Below are 18908 nucleotides of genomic sequence, written 5' to 3'. Positions count from 1 at the left end.
ACCGAAAGCGGTAAGTGTAAAGGCTTGACCGGACCAAGCTTCGTCGAAGCATCGTTTTTCTACATTTGACGGCGCGGGTCGGAAGAGGGAAGTGGGGCAGCTATCCCATACGTACGATAAAGGAATTATTAATAAATGAACACGAACTGGCGTGATTCCTTGGGTGGTTCTGATAATTCTAAACCTTTGGTCTTCCATATTCTAGCACTCCAGGGCTGGAGCATATTCGTCAAGATGGATATGGACAGTAGCATGTCTGGAGGCCCCGGCCTCACGGATGCCGGGCTTGATATGTCAAATTACACTGTGGCCTCTGATTTTCTAGCTGCGCTTCTCGATGACACCACTTTGCAACAGACTGATTACGCTATCGCGAGGGCATTTTGGTACGGCATCGTGATTGTCATCGCGCTGGCAGGCATTGTCAACTGGACTCAATGGGCTCTGTTGAAGTTACGGTCGGTTACAGATAATACCATCTGGATCATCGACCAGTTACTAATCCCTAGTTCAGATTGCGAGCGGCCGCGGCGAATCGTCCCCGACCGACAAGTCCTTCGAACCCAGTCACTTCATTCCTCGCCGGCTGCACTGCTGTAGTGCGGGAAATTGCCTACCATCAAATTGCCCCTCCCAACTCCTGGCTGCGGATACCAGCCGTCGGATCAATTTTACTAATTTTGATGTATTTCGGGTACATCATGGGACTGCAGTTCTTCGATTGGGACTATCCTGGTGCACAGTACTGGCAAGCACAGGGTATTCGTGCAGGCTGGCTCACGATAGCTCAATTCCCACTTCTCTTGCTCCTGGCTGGCAAGCAGAACTTAATTGGGTATGCAGTCGGTGTTTCGTATGAACGACTACAAATTCTGCACCGTTGGGTTGCAAGGGTCATGCTGCTCACTGCTACCATCCACGGTGGTGTCCAAGCCTATGGCTGGAATAAATACGGGGTCATGAAACTTGAGATTGACACTGACAGCTGTATCCCTACGGGCATGTTGAATCATCTTCCACGGTGGTTGACGTACTAACATTCGTGCAGGCTTTTCTACTTGGATGATCTTGCTTTGGCTCGTCTTTTCCGCAACTGCTCCAATTCGCAATTGGCGCTATGAGATATTTGTGATCCAGCATATCATCACGTTTATTGGACTTGTTGTGGCTATCTTCTACCACTTGCCTTCAACCGCCCTCAGTTCAAGGTATGAAATGACATTCACCTATTGTTCAAAATCGACCAGCGAAGAGCATCTACTTACTTTCTCCTTGTAGAATATATGCCTGGATCGGAGTCGGTGTGTTTGTTTTTGACCGGTTCGTCCGGACCCTTATTTACGTATTCAATAACATGAGGCCCGCGAAATCTGTCCTCCAAAGTCTCCCGGGGGATGTCACAAAGGTTCAGATCACCTCTTCCCGAATTAAAAATTGGAGTCCGGGGCAGCATGTCTTCTTATCCCTTCCGAATTTGGGACTGGGTCAATCCCACCCCGCAACAATTCTCTCCATTCCCTCATCTCATGAAAACAAATTGGTCTTCATCTTGCGAGCACATAAAGGCTTCACTCAGCGGTTGCTCCGATCCGCCAAATCATCCTCTACAGATCTTTCTCTTGCGATTGGAGACAAAGAAGAAGCCAACAGGCAGAATACATTGGAAATAAAAGAAGAGGAATATGTTTCCCTCATCGGTGGTCCATACGGCGGATCGCATTCCGATTTTGCGGCTTTCGACACCGTCTTTCTCATCGCGGGATCTACCGGTGCTACATTCACTTTACCAGTCCTTCTTGATATTGCGGCACGGTCGGCGAAACAGAAGTTGCCAGTCCGCAAAGTGGTATTTGCTTGGGTCATAAGGACCGTCCAATGCATAGAGTGGATTTCAAACGAGTTACAACAGGCAACCAATTTACTCATCGATAATGGAGTCGAAATTGAAGTACGATTGTTTGTGACATGCGAGGTTGATCCAGGGGAAAAAGCAACAAAGAAAGCAGGATGCAAGTGTCGAAATATCGAAGGACCATGTTGCTGTTGTGATTTGGATACCGAAAAGCCCAAGGATAATTCAAGCACGTTCAATACGTCTTCAAGTGATGACCCAGATATTGAATCATCCCAATTCGTTAGGCTTGGACAATGTCATGCAGATACAAGCACATCATTACCACTCGCCTGCTGCACGGTTGAATCCGGTCGGCCCCAGCTGAAGGCGCTTCTCTGGGATTTACTGGATCATGCCCGGGGCGAAACTGGTGTCGCCGTGTGCGGATCTCCAGGACTAGTGAGCAGTGTACGAAACACCGTTGCCACTGTTAGTGAACAACGTGGATCATGCAAAGGGACTGGAGCTGAGGGTATATATTTACACGCGGAAGGTTTTGCCTGGTGATATTGCGTGTATAATTTGAAGTCTTCTTTGAACTAGGTTTCCATAATGGAGCGGTTAAAGCCCTAGGATGAACAACCGAGCAATAATGATATCACCACCCACTACCAAGGTTCCTTCTAGAAAGTATTTAGATGTGATTCATGGAGCGAAACGGACATATTATCCTCTATGATCCCTTCGATCGCTTCCGGCCTTTGGTCTTTTCGTTGTTCAGACTAAAAGGTCTTTCACGCATACCGATGCAAAGTCAAGAAACAACTATTCAGGTAATATATTTGCTTGATCTCGAGAATACAGGGCGGTGAACAAAGGCTGATGGCTAGTTTTTGGATTAAAAAAAACCGAACTATTCAATATAAGGTCAAGCAAAGAGATACTGCTATTCTTGAGAGACTTTATGCTTCTTTCTGTTCATTTGTGAGTTGACCTTCCATTCACTTACAATCTTTCTCTATGACCATTAGTCAGGGCAATCGGGCTTGACTAAATCCTAGACGACAATTTTGAACATTGGACGAAGGCACTTACTCTGAAAGGTGAAAAGAAGAATCAGATCGAGATAGCTACGACCAGGTCTCTTAAATCCCGAGGGATAGTTTGTTACAGCTTCTATTGTGCTTAAAAATAAATTGTTCGGAACCATGCTACAACGCTACCTCCGTGCCCATCCTTTCCCACCCATCGCAGCAGTCAGGCTTTCTCACCTGTCACCCATACGCTTCCAACTTGAGTTGGACTTTCACCACGGCTTGTATGCCAGCAATGATAGATTTTAGCAAGCTACTATCGTTGTTGAGCTTGGGTAATAGACGTTTTCCATACAAAGCTTGGTGCCTACTTATAACAAAACTTGAAATAGGAGGATAATCTGAAGGAACAGCGGTTCCAATGGCCGTATCGAAATACACTCCATGAGTCAAATCTCTGAAAAGTCCCGGTGTTCAACAAAGTGGGGTCATGAGAAAGCCGATCTACTTATTCCCCAGCTGCTTTAATAGCCACATCTCCCCATCAAAAATACCACCCTCGAACCCGTCAGCTCCATTATCCGTCCTCCTGAAGAAATAGACATTAGAAATCTCGATTCCATCTATCTGCAAGGAAAGCCAAATAATTGCACTGTTCTCGCCTACGGCCCCAACTCTGTGTCCTCTCACTTCAGGGAGTCCTTTCAGTCTGTCCAGAGGCCCGGAGATCAGTGGCACATAGCGCAAAGGATCGGATAGTTGGGTAATATTTCCGCCAGCAAAGAACGAAATAGTTGGGAGGTAGTAGGTAGCCATTTTGGCAGCGCGCTCGGTTGTATTTTGGAAGACAGGTGAGGTGAGATCGGCGGAATAGGAGACGATGTGAGTCTTAGCAGCGGCGCTAATACTGAAAGTGTCTTGCTTGAGAGCCATGATAAAGTTTTTCTTCTTTTTGTGAAGATTACCCTCGGGTGGAAAATGAAGTAGATGGTTGTTGGTGATGGTATGTTCAAAACAGTCAATTGAATTTACTTATGTGAAAAGCCGGGTACTTATAGGAGATAGTTTGGTTACTGTAGCAAGCTGAATCTGCTTGTTCCGCCGTTCCTCCGCTCACATGTCGCATGAATTCGGCCGATTATAGTTAAGATACCTGCGCCTATATGGTATTTCCGCCGATTGCACCGAGGTTTTTAATTCAGGGGAAGACAAAATAAAATCCTTAACGGCCTTCAGATTTCTTTGAATGATGTACGAAATGAAGCACGAACTAGCCCTACGCCATTTTAGGTGATTCCCTCCGTCTACCATTCTTGAATCTTTGGCGTGGTTTAGAGTGTCCAGTTACCTACCAAATCCGTGTTCACCAAACTGTCAAAAAAAATCATATCACTCTCCTGGAATGACCATTCACTGGTATCAAGACCATCTTGGATGTCCGACGCCTCAGGAAGTTGAAAATGACCGCCAGAAACCTGTAAAATAGTATCTTCCCTCCCCACATCATTGTCCGCATAGCACTCTTCATTTACATCCATTTCTCGAGATATCTGTTTTCTAGGCCGAGAAATAAAAGTCGGGTTGCAGTCCGTTCTCCTCATGGAAGAAAATGTAACGGATTGTGCAAGTCGAAGCAACGAGGCATTTTGGCATGCATTTGCCCTGACAAGCCGCTCGCCCTCCAACGGTTCCACGGCACCACTACGTGCCATCTGAATAATTCAAAAAAAAGAGATTTCAAGACACAGTCTGTCTGATAGGTTTCCTCCGTGAAGGAACCGTTGAAGCGTGCGAATGACCGAAATACTCTGAGTACCAACAGACATCCTAGAACCATGCTGCTTGAGTCTCTCGAAATTATGAATAACCGTCTCTATAAGTTGAGTATCCTCGTACCGCTCTTGTAGGATTTCTTGATTTGTGCTTGTTTGGGGGCCTAGGAGCCCTAGAAGAAGAGTTGTCGCTGCTGTGAAAGCCTCGAGTTCGAGGAGATTGGAGAAGAGAAGCGTAGCATGGTTTTCACGAATGGCAATCCATCTCTTAATCAGGTTTCGGCTTGCATTTAGGCAAGAAATGTGCGAAAATTCGTATCGTCGATCAGTTGCCGCGCGTAGCATGAATGGTAGATGCAAAAGTGTTGCTAGCTCGAAATGCCAGATTTGGCACATTACTCGCTCAAACTGGACAGATGCTTCTTTCGTGCGAATTTTTAGTATGCTGGAAGGTACTTCCCACCAGACTGATAGCATTTGCTCTGCGAGCGAATCAAGTTGTTCACCAATTCTCTGAGTAGTGGAGAAGGAATGAGTACAATCTCCTTGGTTACGAGCCAGAATGAGGCCAGCTATATGGTATAACTGGTTATGGTAAACATCTTCTGGGGAGAGCCAAGCAGCGTCTTCGTTAAAGGGAAAGGCTGCTGAGCCGGCACCTGACGGTACGCCGAGTAGGGTGGAGAGATAATGTTCCTAGTTGGGCTTAACATAATTCTGTACAGAACGAGGTGAACCACGTACCCCTCTCGATACCTGATACCATAGATGCCATCTTTTTGTCTTCATCAAATCAAACCCTTCCTGGGACGAATTGACAGCCACTCTATGCAGACCCAAAAGCTGAGCTATCGCGATGGCTTTCCGAAATGAAAGCCATGACCTTCGAAGATTGCCGGCATTGACTTCGTAAATTCCCTGAAGTGAAAGACATTCGATACTTTCGATACTTCCAATTAGCTCGTCATCAGAGGTGACGTTTCGGACGAGGAAGTCAATGATATCGCCCATTATGTCTCGAAGTGGTTTTGTAGTTTGTAATTTTGGCATATCCATATTAGGTGGAAGCTGCTGAATGCAGATCGCGATACAGAGAAGTAGTCTCGCTATATTTAACGGATGTTCTTTTGAGCCATCGGAGACATTGAACAACCCGTGAAAGTCATTCTCTGTTAAGTCTGGTAGATGCGGCATCATATGTTGCTGGATCAGCCACCATCCATGACTTGAGGAGAAAAGACAATCCACATCTGCTTGACATGGTAACATCAAAGCTAGTCGATGGCGTAGAACTTCGAGTTTTCCTATCAGGGGACCAACGTCGGCCTGCATCCCACATCCATTAGACCGTGATGGGAAGAAAGGTCGTGACTCTTTCGCCATCGCTGGAATGGATAAGGGGTTCAAGTTACGATGCTGGTTCCAGTTTGTTGTGTCCATCAAGGTCTCTAGTAAGGACTCAAATCTTGCCATGCGCCGAGCTAACGCTGAGTCGTCAGCATGATGTGGCGAAGGATCATCCACATATTCCTGACTGAGACACGGAGTTCTTCTTTCGAGACAGCCAGAGCAGATAGGGAGATCTCGGGAGGGAATACACTTGATTTTTCTCCTTTTACCTATTCAATGTCAGTCTCGCACTTCGTTGCGGGGATGGATGCTTACACTCCCAGCAGCTCTTCGTTCCCTTACGAACCCTTTTCCGTCGGGAAACTTCGGAGATCGAGCTACCCAACATTTTGACAAAATCTACCAAGTCTTCGAAGTGGGATAATGACATACAATTTTGAATATTCAGTTTCCGGTGACCCCGCCTATATTCTGTTACTTTGAGTGAACTCGGTCGAATTCGGCCGGATTCGACCGGAGGCCCCACTCAGTCTTGCAAATCCATGGCCGCGTCGTTACCTGCAACCTGGCATCACTACGGCGGTAAAGTTCTGCTGATGTTGTAAAGCGGTGGCCTGGAATGGGCTAGCGCATTGTGTTCTTATTTTAGTAAAATCTAACCCTCTTGGGCTCACAAATACTTGCAGGCGGCCAAGAGTACTGGTCTTCGAGCCATGAACATTGCTCATGGCAACATGATTGATGAAAATGCCCCGATATTTGCTTTTGCGGCTGACGAAGTGGTTGGCGAGGGACTAAGAGAGAACCGGATGGTGCCTTTGCTTCCTCATGTTGGAGTTTGCTTCAGAAGAAGTTGGGCCAATTCTGAGAAGCAAATTTGGGGACAACCTAGAATTGTTATTAGAGACCGGAAAGCCTGCGTGCCCCCTGAACTTGATCCAAAGTCAGTACATAATCAATTTTATTACCATGCGCACAAAACGATTCAAATAAGAATAGACCAATTTAACAGTATTTTTAGTTAATCGTATAGAAATATTTTTATAGAACAAGCCAAGCTCAAGTGAATTTAGAAATTTAGAAAATGCCTCGGCTTAGAAACTGTTCTCTTATGAATACTCTTTTCGGGAAACTTGAAGACACTGCATGAGGCTCGCAATCAGCGTCGGCCCAGTATCTGCAAAACTAATGTTGGTTTCCAAGAGGGCCACCAAGTTTTCATGACTCCGTTGCCACATTGCTTCTGCTCAGCCGCATTAAACTCATCAAGTAACTCCTGAGTCGCATCAAGAGTCTTCTTGTCATTCACAGTGATCATGATAGTCTTGGCAATGCTGGGCACGCCGTCCTGGTCCATAACAAACAGCATCCAGTAACCAGGAATAAGGATGCCTGGCTCATCTGGAAGTCTGATTCCATAAGACGACTTCCTGCGAGGAAGGGGAATGGGACGGAGAGGGATACGTCTCTGGTCGGTGTTGACAGTGTGAGTGGTAGTGCACAGACGAACGAGAGAGGCATCTTTGATGAGGCCATCTGTCTGGAACGCGAATATTCCGCCAACTTTGGCACTTTCTGGAACACCAGACAAGATCGTGGGTCGGACCCGGGGCTCTCCGGTCTCAGTGAGGAGATATGGCGGCGTGAATATCTGTGCATCATAATGGTTGGCAGAACAATTACCACAAAGGCCACCACCGCCGTTCAACACCCGACCGTCAGGGAGCAAGATGGAAATGGTATGGTAGACTCGAACGAAGTTGTTCTGTTGGAGCTCGACAAAGGAATCGGCTTCAGGATCGTAAATTTCGGGGATGAACTGCACATTCTCTTCGTTGAACGCAACACCGAAGGTCTGACCACCAACGATGAATACTTTGCCGTCTGGGAGAACAACTGTCGTGTGGAAGACGCGTTCGGAATGCATCATACCATTTTCCCCAGCAGGCTTCACGGTCGGCTTTTCACCAGGCTCGCCGATTGTAATTATGTGTGCGTTGCTAGTAGCCCAAGACTTATCGTAATCCGGGGAACCCCCAACAGTGAGAATCTTGCCCTTGATAGCATCAAACATGACAGCATTGCCTGACATGGAATCCTCATCATCTAAACGATCACCTGCCGCCTTAAAGCTGCCTTTCCCTGCGGTATAATACCAGTTCATAGCCTTGCTAGGACCAGCTTGGAAAATGGTCTCTTTCTTCCAGCCAAAGAGCCATCCGTGGTTGTCTGCTCTCCAAGCACCTTCCATGTCATTAGTCAACATGGGCTTGACAATGGCGCCTGGGAGTAAAGTCCAGGTCTGAGTGTATGGATCCCAGACTTCGCCATCTTTACGGACATTGGAACCTCCCGCCCAGGAGCCGCCAATCACAAATACACGACCGTCAGACATTGTAGTAGATGCCTGGTATCCACGTCGAATACTCATTGGAGGCCCTTTGACCCATGAATCAGCAGTCGAATTGTAGAGACTAGTTTCAGAAGCATCGTTACCACCCGTGACAACCATCATACCGGTCCCGTCGATCGAGATACCGGGGCAGAACATATCATGCTGGGTGTTGGTCACAATGCGTTTTGACACAGTATTATTCAGCGGGTTCCAACGGGTCATGGCAGTCTTGCCTCCAGGGGTGGAGTGGAACTGGTCGGAGGCCCAAGATGACCAAAGAACAATATTGCCAGAGGCCTCCTGGGCACCGGAGACCGGGACAACAGGAAAGTCAAGTGTAGGGCCCCAGATGCCACGCTTGGGATCCTGAGGAATGGTGTACAGGGTGGCATATATGTTGAGCTCGGATATTCCGACCGATGATGATCCCTTCTCCTGAGCATTGGCGACCAGCTTCACGTATCGCGCAGAGACTGGCTCAATGACAGACATGCGCTGTCTGTTGGAGTCTGGCCACATTCCGTATGCGACAGGACCCTTCCAGTTTTCTCCATCGTTGCTAACGTACACCTCGTGCTGAGTGATCAACTGATCCTGTGTAGCATCGAGAGGCGGCAAAACCACAAGAGCACTGACTGTATACGTGTTCTTCATGTTGATCGTGATATTGTGGTAGTCATGGGAAATAGCGCTGTACCAGGACGTGGCATCCGTACCATCGATAGCATTGTGGCATCCGTTCTCGCCACTAGACGTACTGCACTGCAATTCCCATTCAGTGCGTGGGACTCGAATTCCCTGGTAGGGAGGCGATTCGTCATTGAAGGAAGGTTCCCATAACGCGTCATCATATTTCCCATAACCAGAAATCCGATCCGATCTCATCGCCTCATTCATAAAGGAGCTCATAGCGTTCGCACCCCCAATGGAGGTGCCAACGAGCAAGTGAGCCCACTGGACCTTCATTGTGACAGATTTTCAAGTTCTGAAATGGAGAGGGATAGAGAAAACACTAGACGAGAAGAACTGGTACCACCAGTCAAAGGAGATGAAAGACGAAGAGGGCGTGGTGGCATATAAAAGTAGCGAATGGTCCTTGCCGTCCCCGTCGCAAGTCAATGGAAGAAGTGATCGTCGATATCCACAGAAACAGGACTAGACCATTGAATGATACAGCGCAGGCCATTTCGTCACTTTGAATGATCAGCAAAGAGGAGAATCCCATAATTGGTAGGGTTGAACATCATTTCAGCCTACATATGTACGGTTCTAGGCTCTCCACATGTACATCAAGGCGACGGTCAAGTAATACGCGGCACAATTGGCGCATTTAAAGGAAATACCAATGATCGATATTTCTTTCGTTAAACTCCAGCCCCGCCACATCCGGATTGAGTTTGCTCCTGCAGGTGCTTGTAGGGGCTATGGCGAGCAGTGTGCATATCAAATTCTTGAGTGGCGAGGATCGGCACCCTAGCTGTAAGCCGATCCTCGTTCAATCGAGATGAACGCCTTCAGCTTGTGGAGCCGCGGAGACCTACTGCCCGCCCGAGCCGGCCCGCTAAACCTAGCTACACTAACCCTAGTCGAGGTGTGGATAATTCCCTTTAAGCGAGTGGATGGTCCTATGTAAGTCATTTTCCTAATTCTGATTTTCAGCTGGAATACGGTCCGCCGCATTTCGAGCTGTACGCAATTCCTAAATGTGACCATACCGGTTATTAGGCTGTCTTCTCTCCTTGCATTTACTTCTGGATTTTATGGTGATTGAGTTCCCAGCGGTAATCAATAAGCCACCTGATATCTCTATTAGCTTATTTAGATGAGGGTGGCCTCTTATGAAAATTTTGGCAGGTCTAAGTAGATGAGCGAATTCACAAACAATGTCCAGGTCCCTGCGTGGCGTTTCCAGCGAGAATTCCATCCGTAGAAGGCAAAGATCGGCTGCTTCGTAAACCTCAGCTCGATCTATCGACAGGCTAACCTTCAAAAGTGGGTAAACCTGACTAAACACTCCTTTCCGTAGTTTCAGCCTAGTGGAGAGACCCATGTCTGAATCAAGACCCTTGCAGGAAATTTCAAATACTTAAGGTCACCGTGACAAGATCTCCCTAGTCACCCATGACAGCTAATTGAAATGCACACGACTACGAAACTCTTCCCTGCTTATATCTCTGGTAGACTGCTAATCAAGCGCTCTGCTATTACGTTAAGGGGAAAGCAGGCCCATTGATGTTTTATTCTGGCAACCTAATGAGTTGAACCTCAAATGCATCGTGATTCTTCATATGTAGAGCGTAATGAATGTAATTGGATCAGGATCATCACAGTATTTCTCGTCACATTGCTTCATCTGTATCATTATGTCTTATCTGGCGCTATCTCCCAGCTGCATACGCTACGGATTGTCGATCATTTCGATCCACTACCAAAAACCTATGAAATCAGTGGGATTAGTGATTTACGGTCGCTTGTCTTACTTTTGAATAGGGAAGATTTCACGCTGAATACCGATGGCTTCGTCAGATGCCTAGTTTGTGGACATCATCTCTATGTCTCCACTTTCTTGCAAGGTTACGCCTCTTCAGCTCGGTCTGACTTTCACAATGGAATGATGTAACATCTCAATAACCCTCACCAGATGGAACTGGTCGGAAATCCCCTCTCTATCTGCAAGTAGCGGTCTGCTATGGCTCAATGACGAAGATACGTGTAGGTGGGGTTATCACATAATTTGGACCTTTACCCTCCGATCCATGCCTAATAGCACTGGGAACTTGATCACGAGGTACCGTCGAAATCGAAACAGTTTTAAAGTCCACATCACCCCAGCCTTCTGACACATCCGTCTTTTTTTCTGTGTTTTAAACCATCAAAGTCCCTTTGATAACGGACTCGCAGGCATTGAAGCAGTTTGCAATCAGCGTGAACCATGGCTTCGGTAATTAGAAAAGCCAACATTCAAGGCGATGTTTGGTGAGATATTGTCCCAAGTTCCTACTATTTCATCTTCCAGTTCCTGATATGTCTATACTCATAGGCCCGGATTGCCCAAGAGATTTCAATCCTTTCTATGTTTCCGCATCAAGAAGCCCGATGAATTCAAGTCGCGGCTTCGCTCCTTTATACCTCAGATCACAACTGCTCAAGCAGCCTGTGAAATGAAGGAAACAATTGCGAAGGAAAAGGCGCTGGCTCGAAGCCAAAACCGGTCAGCTAAACTTCAGCCCTTGCCCGGTGTCAACATATCCTTTGCTTCCACAGGCCTGGCAGCGGTAAATAAAAGATCCCAGCCTCACTCGTGGCGTAAACATTCCAGATATCGCTAATGCTCAATTTTCAGTTGGGAAAATTCACCTTCGATGAAGCGAAGGTCAAGCAGGATAGGAAGTTGTCTGTTATCTTCAGAAACAACCAGCTCCGCGGTGGCTTGTTTGGGAAAGGCATGTACGACGACTTGGTGGGCGAGGGCTGGGATGATCCCCGAGACATTCGCGAGGCTTATAAACCTTTTGGTGATAACAAAGATCGTTTGATCGATGGAGTCATTATGGTGACATCAAGTCTCGAGCCGGATTTGATCGAGAAGGTCAAGCGCGTGAAGGAACATTTCTTGAAAGATGCAGGCAGTGACCCAGACAATTACACCGTCAGCAAAGACCCCGCGATTGACTTTTGTTTTGTCCGGCATGGCAGAACAAGACCTGAAAAGGGCAAAGAGCAGTAATTAGCAATGATCTCAAACCTGAGGGGCTTAAGCTGACCTTTCTGTCTAGCTTTGGATTTCAAGATGGACTCAGTCAGCCCCAGATAGAGGGCTTAGACCCGGAACCTCAAGGCAGAGAACCAAAGGCAGTCAAATCAGGGTATGTGTTGCAAATTTCCTCTAAGTCATTTGATTGAATTATTGGTTGCTGACTGAATATCAGAATGATCTTTTGTGGTCACGAGGGGGATGAGATGAATCAACCGAAGTGGGCGCTGGATGGTAGCTTCCTCGTTCTCCGCGATCTTCAGCAGCTTGTCCCAGAATTTGACAAGTGAGTGATATGCTTAATCAGGCCCGGCCCTCACAAGGCATTATTGCTAAACAGATAATGGGCAGATTCATGGAAGAAAATGCCCACAAAGCTCCATTTACCAAAGACTCTCCCAATCCCAAGGAGAAGCTAGCGGCTTACCTCATGGGTAGATGGAGAAACGGTGAATTCCATTTCACCTTCAAGTGCCTGGACTTCAAAACTAACAGGCCTCCTAGGAACCCCAGTTGATGAGTCTCCTCACGACGACAGCAATGTAGACCTCCATAAATCAAACAACTTTGATTACCATCCTACCAACAAGCATGACAAATGTCCATTCGCGGCCCACATCCGTAAGATGCGACCTCGCGGCGATCTCGAGGATGACCATGCTGTCATCATTCGTCGTGGAATCTCCTACGGAGGAGACGTCACACCAGAGGAGAAGGCTTGTCAAAAATCGGACCCCGATCACGAGCGAGGACTGCTCTTTATTTGCTATCAGAGCGATATTCGCAATGGTTTCAATTTCCTTACTACGCGTGAGACTTGTCACACTCCTTCATCTCAAAAATGCGCAGCTAACATTACTACCTATATCTTAGGCTGGGCAAGTAACCACCACTTCCCCGATCGCAAAGATATGTTCGTGGGAGGGGATGGGCCGGGTATCGACGCGATCGTTGGGCAGAGGCTTTCTCATCACCCCCCTCGCTCCATTGGCCTTCCTGATGGCAACGATCCTACCGAGGCTCGCATGGAACTGGACAGCTGGGTTGTTCACAAGGGTGGCGAATATTTCTTCACGCCTTCTATCGAAGCGCTTGAAACTTATCTCACAGGTCCTTCAGATTATCCTTTAGCCCGTATATCCAAGCTTTGAGAACAATCTGGGATGGCGAGAAATATGAATAGGACTATGGTCACGCAAGTCATTTCGTTTTGTTTCTTCGACGACTAGTCGACTCAGCCTCACTCAACAAATGGTCAAATTCAAAGAGGTTATTGCCTTGGGTTTATTTCGTATCATTCAGACAAGTACGCCCCAAAAAATTGTCCAATGTAGAGAGAGTTAGTTCAGGCCGCTGTCGCACATGAAAAGGGAAGATTTCGCGAAGGCTGGCCCGATGCGACCGTGGGTACGCGTCACGTCAATAGGCTTTCACCCAGGCACTGGCTGATAAAATATTACTACGAATGGGAATTTTAATGTAGCAAATTAAACTTGGGATCTCCACGCTGGGAATATCCTCTCAGTCTATGTGGGCAACAGTATGTCTCATTTCCAATTTGCTCTATCTATTATGTATCGTGTATCCTTTTTCAGTCAGGAATTCCTCCAGCAATCTGTCTTCCTTTTCAAGATCAATCTCACTGCTCTCTGGTAGGAGATAATATACAAAAATTCCGAGAAATGCCACTCCACCCGCTAAGTAGAATGTTGAGCTGTTCCCAGCCCGATCTTGCAGTGGAGTGAAGCATTCCGTGCCAACGGCTGCCCCGGTTCTGCCGAAGGCTGTCGCAATCCCGTATCCCATGCCCCTCATTGCAGTAGGAAACACTTCAGATGATATGAGTCCAATTGTAGCTCCAGGGCCCATATGTCCAAATGCTTGAAGGAGTCCGTAAAGCACGACGAAAGCAGCTATGTGCTGAGAAAGTTTGGTGTAGGTTCCACCGATGATAAAACCAAGAATCATGTACCCAGCAAAGCCGAGCATCCCTGTGTAGCGTCGCCCAACCGAGTTCGTGAGCCAAGCACCTAGCATGACACCGGGCACAGGCAGAACAGCGAGCACAATTTGCCAAACTGCCGTTTTGCGGATATCGTTGTTCCCGACAAGGGAAGAGATTATTGCGCTGGACATGATGCTATTCGGGAAATTGATGAAATCGTATAGGAAAAATGCGAGAGATGTCGTGAATATCCGCCACCAATAGCGTCGTGCGAGGAGCCAATAAAGCCGTGGAGATCGGCGCTGATTTGTGAGATTAGAATGATGGAAAAGCGACGAGTCCACCATAAAGAAACGCAGGGCAATAATGATAACGGGAAGAATTGTTGCAATTGAATATATGGCGTGAAATGAAATTGTAAGGTTGTTACCGCTGGCCACTAGACAGATTAGATAGATAATTTGTAGGATGGGGCCAGCAACTGTAGCCATCAATGTGGTGAAGGAAACGAAAAGTGGCCCGCGATATTCACTCATAACCTTTTCTTATTAGATATTTTTCTTATGATAAGGAAATTGTGAGACTCACATCATCTGATTCCTCAAGACCTGCAGCAGCGCTCGGGGGATACTCACCTCCCACTCCAAATCCAGCGATGCCTCGTACCACCACAAAATACCATAACATATTTTGTGATGGATGAACCTGTAAAGCAAGTGTGGCCATCAATGTGCCAATTGCTACAAGGGAGGAAGTGAAAAGCAGCCCACTTCGTCGCGAAAATGTGTCTGAAGTGAATCCAAGAACGACCACACCCAGGATGGCTCCAATGATTAACGAGTTACTGGTCCGAGTTTTCATATCCGATGAGTAACCGTCTGGCCCAAGTAGCTCTTTTAAAATGACATTTGTTGGATTTGCAAGAGTATTTTGGAATCCATCGCTAAAGTTTGCGATGTACTGAGTGCATGTTGTTAGTATCATACCGCTTATACTATTTGTTTAGTGCCGACTCACACAGCTCAAGATAGTGATGTTACTCTGGAACTTCGTGGGCTGATACGACTCCACAGGCTCATCTTCAGTTTCATCCCGAACTGTGACTGTCTGCGCCGCTTGGACTTTTTTCTCTTGTTGAGCAAACTCCTCATCGTATATAGGCACGGCCATTGTAGAGCTTTCAGGTTTCTTTGTCCAGAATTTCAGCGTCAAAGGTCCAGTGTCAAAGGTCCAGTTCTTGTTGGAAGAGGGGGATAACCCCTCCTCTTAAATTTTCTTGTCTAATGCAGAACTAACCTTCTAACGGTCCACTTTTATGATAAGAAGCAATTGCGGGTGAAAATTTCACCTCCCCGCCCCAATTACCCCACCAACTCGCGCACCTCACCTACACCGAGGTGTGCATTCGGCGGAGATAGGCATCATATGACATAATTGAGTGAGAAATCTCCGTGGGTAAAGAACCTATTCAAGTGTTGGCTTGCTGTGCATCTGACTTTGCTCCGGCCTTCCAGTCTTCCATGTTCCAGATACGAGCTTCACAGGAGCTTAACTATTGTGCAAATACAGACCAGATAGTTGGAAGCAGTTGACAATTTAGATATGTAGAGCTAATTACAAAATTTTGATTCAATAAAGGCAAACCAACCGACAATCATTATTTGTAGCCTAGATAGCCTACTTCTCCCGTAGCATTAATCCATCACTCTTACACAAATCTCCGTATTTAGTCATCCCCCTTCTGACAATGATCCTCTGGCTAGGCTTGTCCATAAAAATAAGTCTATTGACAGTCCAATACAAGTATCGTTTCAGCAAATGAGGTGGGAAACGATTCACTTATCTTGTCCATGACGACCGCACTAATATTCGAGCAAATCATTTGGACTGCCCAATGAATTGGTGAAGGCTATCTCGACCCAGCTGAGGCCTCTCTTTTCCTAAATGATATGCAAAGTTGGTCGTCAAGCAGCCCACTCTCTTGTGTTGAGGTCGGTCTGTTCGCATATACGTACCTACGAAAGAGCTGAGACTATCTTGGCAAAAGCAAAAGGAAGACTTTCATCGATCGCACTAGTATGGACTGATAGGCAAAAGGTACCGACAGTAGTACCGATATTTGACCATTGATCCAGTTTCGCGTCGTAATTTCAGAGAACCACTACAATGCATCTTTCATGCCAGAAACCCCCACCCTTAGGCTGTGACTTCATATATACGTAGAATAATCCACCGCTTGCTAAGACAATCTCTCTTGGTGAGAAGCAACGCCAATGGCTCTATAGAGGTAATAAAATATCGAGATAGCCATTGCGCTCAGGATGACTGACATGATAAAAAATATGATCCCCTTAGTCCATGATTCTGATGAGTACCCATTTATCTTCCTTAATACAGACCATATTACAGAAAGTAAATCACAAGAGAGGCTCAATTCCTCTCATCGGTTCCAAACCTTCGCTGGAAGCGAACTCACAGTGGTTTACCATTCAAATGTTCCGAATGTCTAGGGATACTTCCTTGAGGAACACCAATTTGTTTTCTTCTGACTTCATCGTGCTCATTGAAACAAATTATCCAAAGGTTGGGGCAGGCGGTCCATGATTCATTGTCTATTTAAACCCTTATATTGATACAAGGCTCGGCATCAAAGCACGGATCGGATTTTTAGAGGTGATATTGACGGGGGTTATCCACTGAGATCCCGAGCCTTTGCCACATGGCTTCCACATTCATATCCTCTTGACCGCTATGTATATTGTCAGTCACCTAACTAGAAGCGATAATTAGAGAAGACTCACTCTTGCTTTTCATTGATCCATGGTGTCGTTTGACCCTCGGCTGTATTCGGGTTACGGAATATCACGTTGTGTTTCTGCGTGGACAGCTGCGTTAGTTCTATTGAAACAACCGATCCTAAGATGTTAGACATACCATGCCCAAGGTTAAGTGAATGGCACCTGGTCCTTTCACATAAATTTCTGTCGGCTTACGCCCTTCGATCAAGGCTTGGATATTCTTGGCGACCACGACTGCTTGGGCCGAGCCCGGTCGCGCAGCTTTCTGTGCACCTGTGTCGGCGATATCGCCCACTGCGAACATATTGGAGTACTTCTCATCCATAAACTGCATAGTGGGCCGAATGCGAATAAATCCGTTATCGGGATTAATAACGGATGGACCTGAAATTTCCGAAGGTTCAAGATCGGAGACCAATTGGTTGTTTGGTGTTTGTCCCGTCGCTAGAATGACGAACTCGGTGGACTCAGTGGTGCCGTTCGTAAGCTGTACTTTAAAAGGAGTGCCATCTGTAGGGAATCCTTCCTCTGGAACGGTCACTCTGGATCCAGTAATAAGCTTGATACCGAGCTCATTGAATCTTCGCTGGATGAGTTCATGCAGTTCAGGGTGAAAGTTTGGCATCACCCGAGGCCGTGACTGCACTACCTTGACCTCCTTGTGCGGATAGTACTCTTTCAAATCGGTCGCCATCTGCACACCAACAGCACCTCCTCCAACTATTAAAATTGATTGGAATCTCTTGATGTCTGCTTGGTGCTTCTGCAAATAATCAATAGACGATGGCTTATCGTCGTACTCCATTGCGGCAGGTTTGGATAGCCGTGTTCCGGTTGCGATCACAGCAAAATCAAATGGGATTTGTCGAGACCCCTGCCACTCCCGGTCGAGCTCTACATACTGCGATTGAACCGACAGGACTCGAGCCTGAATCACGCCATGGGAAGCCGAATTTGGGAGGCTGGAGAAGATACCACTGTAGGGTACAAAGGCCTTATGCTCTTGGCCCGGAACAATTGCAAAGCGAGGCTGTTTCGATGGCCTGTCAGCATTTCTTCGTGGCCCGCGGGTGGCACGGGTATTTCACTTACGAATGTGAATAGATGGTGGAAATGGCTGTGGCCTTCTATTAAAAGAACCTGAAGAGCAGATAAAATTAGGCTCGGCTAAGATGATCATGGTTTATCGTGTATGAACTTACTCGGTGTGTCGAAGGGATCACTTTTGCGAGCTCTTGGGCTGTTGCCTTTACAGCCTGTTAGTGATGGTCTGCTTTGAAGACGGACTGTCGACTACTCACTCGTCCGACGAACGAACCGCCGATAACTATCACGTTCCGAAGCAGATTTGTAGCCATTTCGAATTGGATGAAGAAAAGAATGGCCAGCAAAAGCCTCGCAGGAGGATACATGGGCTTTATAATGGACCGGCAAGTGCTTACCGGGGAATTTTATCAGATGCGCTTATCTGATTAACTCCGAGGCAAACTTCCTGATATGGTTAAATGCCGAGCGACCGGAGAAGTTCACACCCGGAACAGTGGGCGCAACAGCCGATGGCGCCACCATTCCCCAGGAGCGTCCCCGGGATCCGCCTGTGTTTGCCGTGCATTTCAAATTGTTTCTTAATTTATAGAGGCAGGAATTGAAGTGCCGATTGTATCCACAGGTTTCGATATCGCTTGCTTTCATGGCGGAAATGAGCTTCGATCGCAACGAGCAAAGTGGGGCGACGGACGCTCTTACGCAGTACACAAGTGACTCAACGGCGTGGCCACCTGGAGGTCTTGAAAGACCAGTCCTACCTACAAACAGCCCTAGATGCCTATAGAATTGCAATTATGTACGCGCTCCGCATTGCGCCCCGTGGCGGGGAAACTGGTCCCTGTAGTGTGGAGCGGTAGATATACATATATCTAGTAGAATCAGAGACCCGCTCGAAGAGATGTATATACATATAAATGGAGATATTCTGTTCTTAATATGGTGTTTTGACGTGGCCCACTCGCTTACCGACCATGTTATT

The 18908-nt window shown here is 46.9% G+C and overlaps 7 protein-coding genes across 7 annotated transcripts; 2 read left to right on the top strand and 5 right to left on the bottom strand.

Moving 5' to 3' along the window:
- Window positions 1–234: 234 nt before the first annotated feature.
- Window positions 235–2401, top strand: N7443_009547 (ferric reductase family protein; the record flags this gene model as incomplete). Its single annotated transcript, XM_056889603.1, has 4 exons — window positions 235–458; window positions 515–987; window positions 1049–1208; window positions 1279–2401. The coding sequence occupies 4 exons, from the start codon at window positions 235–237 to the stop codon at window positions 2399–2401; spliced, it is 1980 nt and encodes a 659-aa protein (XP_056736094.1).
- A 971-nt stretch (window positions 2402–3372) lies between these two features.
- N7443_009546 (uncharacterized protein) lies at window positions 3373–3801 on the bottom strand (the record flags this gene model as incomplete). The annotated part of the gene is made up of 1 exon (XM_056889602.1): window positions 3373–3801. The coding sequence occupies one exon, from the start codon at window positions 3799–3801 to the stop codon at window positions 3373–3375; it is 429 nt and encodes a 142-aa protein (XP_056736093.1).
- A 788-nt stretch (window positions 3802–4589) lies between these two features.
- Window positions 4590–6378, bottom strand: N7443_009545 (Zn(II)2Cys6 transcription factor; the record flags this gene model as incomplete). Its single annotated transcript, XM_056889601.1, has 3 exons — window positions 4590–5336; window positions 5385–6259; window positions 6306–6378. The coding sequence occupies 3 exons, from the start codon at window positions 6376–6378 to the stop codon at window positions 4590–4592; spliced, it is 1695 nt and encodes a 564-aa protein (XP_056736092.1).
- A 771-nt stretch (window positions 6379–7149) lies between these two features.
- N7443_009544 (putative galactose oxidase) lies at window positions 7150–9351 on the bottom strand (the record flags this gene model as incomplete). Its single annotated transcript, XM_056889600.1, has 1 exon — window positions 7150–9351. The coding sequence occupies one exon, from the start codon at window positions 9349–9351 to the stop codon at window positions 7150–7152; it is 2202 nt and encodes a 733-aa protein (XP_056736091.1).
- Window positions 9352–11317: 1966 nt separating this feature from the next.
- N7443_009543 (Dyp-type peroxidase) lies at window positions 11318–13290 on the top strand (the record flags this gene model as incomplete). Its single annotated transcript, XM_056889599.1, has 8 exons — window positions 11318–11361; window positions 11426–11660; window positions 11729–12108; window positions 12162–12251; window positions 12315–12425; window positions 12491–12588; window positions 12644–12949; window positions 13013–13290. The coding sequence occupies 8 exons, from the start codon at window positions 11318–11320 to the stop codon at window positions 13288–13290; spliced, it is 1542 nt and encodes a 513-aa protein (XP_056736090.1).
- A 412-nt stretch (window positions 13291–13702) lies between these two features.
- N7443_009542 (uncharacterized protein) lies at window positions 13703–15254 on the bottom strand (the record flags this gene model as incomplete). The annotated part of the gene is made up of 3 exons (XM_056889598.1): window positions 13703–14623; window positions 14673–15044; window positions 15102–15254. The coding sequence occupies 3 exons, from the start codon at window positions 15252–15254 to the stop codon at window positions 13703–13705; spliced, it is 1446 nt and encodes a 481-aa protein (XP_056736089.1).
- Window positions 15255–16751: 1497 nt separating this feature from the next.
- N7443_009541 (NAD(P)/FAD-dependent oxidoreductase) lies at window positions 16752–18240 on the bottom strand (the record flags this gene model as incomplete). Its single annotated transcript, XM_056889597.1, has 6 exons — window positions 16752–16833; window positions 16886–16959; window positions 17019–17912; window positions 17975–18022; window positions 18085–18129; window positions 18184–18240. 6 exons carry the CDS (start codon window positions 18238–18240, stop codon window positions 16752–16754), a joined length of 1200 nt encoding a protein of 399 aa, XP_056736088.1.
- Window positions 18241–18908: the final 668 nt, after the last annotated feature.

Source organism: Penicillium atrosanguineum (genome assembly GCF_028827265.1).
Source record: "Penicillium atrosanguineum strain IBT 20685 chromosome Unknown utg000008l_segment0_segment0, whole genome shotgun sequence".
NCBI lineage: Eukaryota > Fungi > Ascomycota > Eurotiomycetes > Eurotiales > Aspergillaceae > Penicillium > Penicillium atrosanguineum.
The sequence above is the reverse complement of the archived record's forward strand: the minus strand, read 5'-3'. Positions and strand labels throughout refer to the sequence as shown.